The sequence below is a fragment of the Triticum aestivum genome, chromosome 3B, assembly GCF_018294505.1.
Source record: "Triticum aestivum cultivar Chinese Spring chromosome 3B, IWGSC CS RefSeq v2.1, whole genome shotgun sequence".
NCBI lineage: Eukaryota > Viridiplantae > Streptophyta > Magnoliopsida > Poales > Poaceae > Triticum > Triticum aestivum.
Window position 1 is genome coordinate 138233216 of NC_057801.1, and position 4678 is coordinate 138237893.

Consider the following 4678-nt stretch of genomic DNA (forward strand, 5'->3'; position numbering starts at 1 on the left):
GCGGCGCGTGGTGCGGCGTGGCCGGCTGTGCGGTGGAGCGCGCCTCACCGCGGCGGCGGGGGCCGTGGGCGGCGGCTGGGGTCCGGCTTCGGGCTGCTGGCGGCTGTGGTGGTTCCTCTCCGTCGTGGGCGTGCGGCGGTGGTGCGGCTTGTCCGGTGGCGGTCCGGCGACCTGGTGATGGTGGCCGGCGGTGCGCGTGGTGGTGGTGCCTCCCTTGGCGGCTTTCGATGTGGGGAGGAAGGGGAGCGGCTTGGACAGGGGCGGCGGAGCCGATGGCGTGCCGGCTGCAGCGCGAAGGCGGGAACTTTACGGGCCTGCGTTCCTGGCCAGGCCTGTGCGGCCACGGGCCTGGTGTGTTCCTGCCATTGTGTCCGGTCAGCTACCGTCTTCGGCGGTGGAGGTGGGGCCCTCCCGCGTGCCGACGGTGCTGCTGCCTTGTCCCGGCTCCTCTTCTTCATCGTGCCGACCATGCTTCACGGTGCCGTGGTGAGACAGCGTTGAACGCTTCGTGTCCGGGTGGCGCAGGGTGAGGGTCTGTTTGGCGGCGAGCTTCGGAGTGCCTGAGTTGGAGGTTGGGATCGGGAGAAATCTCTGTTGGCTTGGCCGACATCGATGCGGTGGCGCTTATGGGTGCCGCCAGACCTTCCTGGAGGGCGTCGGAGCTATCCTTCCTCTCTCCTCACCGTGTACCGGGGGAAACCCTTGGCAGCAGCGTCGTCTTCGTCGCGTCCCTTCTTGGAGGTGTTGATTGGTACCGGTGCTTCGGAGGCTCGGAGTCTGGTGGGAGATCTCCGGTGGGTGCAGCGGCCACGAGGCTTCTTCGTTTCTTTGTCGATCCGCCGTTGTCGGCGTTTGTTTCTCTTGTATTTTCTCTTTCTTTTCTTTTGGGCGTGACTGTGCTGCTTCCGCCCCAGCACCTATCGTTGGATGTTTCGGTTGATTGCTTTGTATACAAAGCGGGGGGAAACCCTTTTTCGGATGATGCTATTAACTGGAGCTCGTAGCCACTCTATGTGCATAGTGAACAAGCCGACTGGGCTTGTTGGATCTTCCATGGTCGTTTTAGGAGGAGAATAATGTTTCAAGATTGATTTTTTCTAAATTTTGTGTGTGGATCGTCCTTGATTGCTTTGAGATTCTTGCTATTCTTTTTATTGTTGTCAAAATTTATTATGTTCATAATGTTTTGTTTGTTTTTCCTTTTTCTTATTTCAGTGTGTACATCATGTTTCCATTGCTTATATTGACAAAAAAGAATGTACTTCAGATTAGTTTTGACGATACACGATGAAACATTATGATTCACTTTGGAATGAGAGAAAAACCTGATGTAACACTTTGAAACATGAAGTCCAAGTACTCCATCCGGTCCTTTTTAGTCTGCATATAAGTTTTGTCCGAAGTCCAAGTATCTCTACTTTGACCATTCACAATGTCAACTCAATATTGTTAAATTCATTATGAAATTTAGTTTAATGAAATATATTTTTTTTGTATTGTCGATATTGATATTTTTTGATATATATTTCGTCAAACTTTGTAAAGTTTGACTCGACACAAATCTAATACACAGAGTAAAAAGGACGAGGTAGTAACCATGAACAGTAGATTAGAATCTCATTTCTCGTAATGGTTTATATATTTTGCAGATGCAAGCGCTCGCAAGCAAACATGTCAACTAGTAATGCTTATCAGATATACAGAGAGCCGGAGGACTTGGCGCAGTCTGCTGCGGCGAAGGTCACGGTGCCCTTGTCGAGGTCATAGCCGACGTGCATGTTCTGCTGCGCGATATTCCCGATGATGGACACAGGATGAAACCGGTCAGACGGCGCCGCCACCGCCAAGCACAGAGTCCCCTCCTGCACCTCCAGGAACGTGTTCTCCGCCTTCAGCGTGACCGTCGCGCCGCCGCCCAGCCCCAGCGTCACGTCAGGGATCATCGCCGCCACGTGTCCCTTTCGTACCCCGCTCACGTCGAAGCACAGTGGCAGGAGATCTTCCGGCGACTTCGCCGGCGGGAGCTTGACCCTCCGGGTCAGCTCTTCCACCAATGGGTCCACAAGCTCGTTCGCGAGGTACGTCAGCGTCGTGCCGGAGTCGACGATGACGGGGGACTGCTGCGGCGCCGCGAGGGTCTTGTTGCCGATCTTGACGGACTGGAGATCGACGGTGTAGTAGGCCTTCACTTCAGATGGGATCAGCGGCGTCGTCGCCGCGCCCGGCTCCGTCACGGTGGCGCGGGGGCCGAAGTTGAGCACGGAGGAGGCGTTGATGGAGTAGGGCACGAGGCAGTAGGAGAACCTCCGGCCAAGCGATGTGTCTGCGCCTAACTGATTGACGAGGGAGAGGTCGCCGCCGCCGAGCCCGACGAGGCCGTCCCCGATGAACGAGCCGGTCATGGTCGTGGAGCAGCCGAAGTTGACGTTGGCCACGCGCATCTCCCGATCGCCGCGGGTGCCTTGGTCGTCGGCGAAGGTGAAGGTCTCCGTGGAGAGGAGGCCGCTCGTCTGGGAGCCGTCGCCGTAGGAGTAGAGATACCTGCACTTGGAGCCGGGACAGGAGGCATCGGGGAGCGCGCGGCATGCGCCGGTGCCGCAGCTCACGAGACCGAACGTCGTCGAACTGGAGGAGTTGAACTGGACGCCCGGCGGCGGCGCGGACGCGGGCGCGGAGGCGGGCGCGTGCGCGTGACGGGCGGCCGCCAGAACAGGAGCGCCGGCTCCGTTGCTGCAGTTGAGCCAGATGAGGTCGCTGCCGGTGTCGGCGATGGCGAGCATGCGGGTGGGCGGCGTGCCCACGTTCACGGCCATCAGGTACTCGAACGGCCTGGAGGTGAGCTCGGAGACGGCTCCGTCGGCTGATGGTGCGTCGGCGCGGGCGTAGGAGCGCGAGAGCGCAGCGGCGCGCGATGAAGACCGGCGCGCGGCCTCGAGCACGCGGGCGTGCGTAGTGAGCGACGGGTCATGGTACGGCGACTTGACGGAGTCACGGTGGATGAACTCCACGCTAAACCCATCGCCGCCGACGTACGCCGTGCACAAGAACATGTGCGCCGTCAGGACGACGCCAACGAGCAGGAGAGCGCGGGATGCCGTCGTCCCAAGCATTGTGTGCTACTGCTAACTCAACTGCGGGGTTGCTTGCCAATGGTGTGTTACGTTGCTGCTGCTATGCAGAGTATTAATAGGGGAATTGGCGTACGATTAAAATGGTAAGTTGATTAATGGGGAGACGAATGGGGCAAGTCGGTATATGGTATGACCTGTGATTGCGCCATCAGCCAGCTTCTTGCATTATGCGTTCAAATCACGTACGTGATGCACTACGCATGGAATCCCACGCACTTCTTGGGCAATATTTTGTACCACCCCCAGATTTCAGCTGTTTTAACATTCTTTTTTTTTTGGGGGGTGAAGCTGTTTTAACATTCAAAATGGCAATATTTTATATAAGATTAATTAACATTCAAAATGGCAATGTTTTGGAACAGATTGTACGGTTCAATTGTTTTCACTTCACGATGCCAACACAAACCGGAACTTGGTCGCCCTTGCATCCAGATGCAACCTTGTTCTCAAACTTGAGCAGCGTCACGTCTCTATTTCCCATACATCAGCTCAATCCGGTGGTATTTTCACTTGGTAGATGGGTCTATACTCTCTCCACCTCGAAGACCTTCCTGCGAACGTGATGGTGAGCTTGATACTCGCTTTGTTTGTGCCTGTGCACAATCCAATATTAGCATATGCTTGTTATTTGAAAAATTCACAATACTTGACTACCCAAATTTTTCTTCTGCAACATGAAACGTACGTAAACTTTAGTAGAAGATTGCATTTTAAATTCTTCAGGTAAAACAGTAGTACGATCCTTACTTTCACGTAAGCTAGCGAACCTCGTGAAACCAAACAAGAATTGTTTTTTTCTTCACTTGGAAGTATCCAACTTCACACAACAAGGCCAAACCTCGACACCGCAAAATTTCTCTAGTGACTTTTCTTGACCATCTTTTTGTGTGAATAAACTCTTGTATTACTCCAAACACTCAATTTTTAATCAACTTCAAAGACTTCTAAAGCGCAGAGAGGGCCTGATCCAAGCCAAACAACAGTTCAGCATTGGGATCTCTCAAAGTTTGTCATAAAATGACTAGACTTATTTTGGCTACGGCGAATATGAGTAATACAAGAATCACATTCATCCATGCTTCCCTTGATTTCCTTGACCAAAAAAGCATACTTCGTATTGTTGCCTTCTCTACTCTTGATCGTCACGACTTTATCAAGGCACCTTCAACATCAAATGGTAGGGAACACCATTGAAGTGCCAAAGATAAACATGCATGGAGTGCAAGAAGCTCAAATTCCAGGGCATCATTGCATGAAAAGATTTGCCAGCACACACTGAGAACAATTGCACCTTCATGATCTCTAAGCACCATACCAGCCCCTGCTGCACCATTTAGGAAGGAGCCATGCACATTAAGCTTGTTACGTCCATACACAGGTCGATACCACGACACATTGGCTGGTTGACATCTATTGTCACATGCATGATAGACATGTGGGAAACACAAAGTGATAAATAGTTTTCCTTTAGTTGGACCAAACTTTGGATCCATGCTGATGGAACATAGTTTATAAAGGTACTTGCACAAAAATCTATTGGATACCTA

At 52.7% G+C, this 4678-nt stretch overlaps 1 protein-coding gene across 1 annotated transcript; it reads right to left on the reverse strand.

The window, feature by feature from the left end:
- Positions 1 to 1691: 1691 nt before the first annotated feature.
- LOC123065037 (aspartic proteinase CDR1-like) lies at positions 1692 to 3110 on the reverse strand. Its single transcript, XM_044488410.1, has one exon. The coding sequence runs from the start codon at positions 3108 to 3110 to the stop codon at positions 1692 to 1694; it is 1419 nt and encodes a 472-aa protein (XP_044344345.1).
- Between the last annotated feature and the right edge of the window lie 1568 nt (positions 3111 to 4678).

Excerpts from the sequence above, each read along its gene's own strand:
- LOC123065037 (XM_044488410.1), bottom strand. The coding sequence starts at position 3,110 with ATGCTTGGGACGACGGCATCCCGCGCTCTCCTGCTCGTTGGCGTCGTC.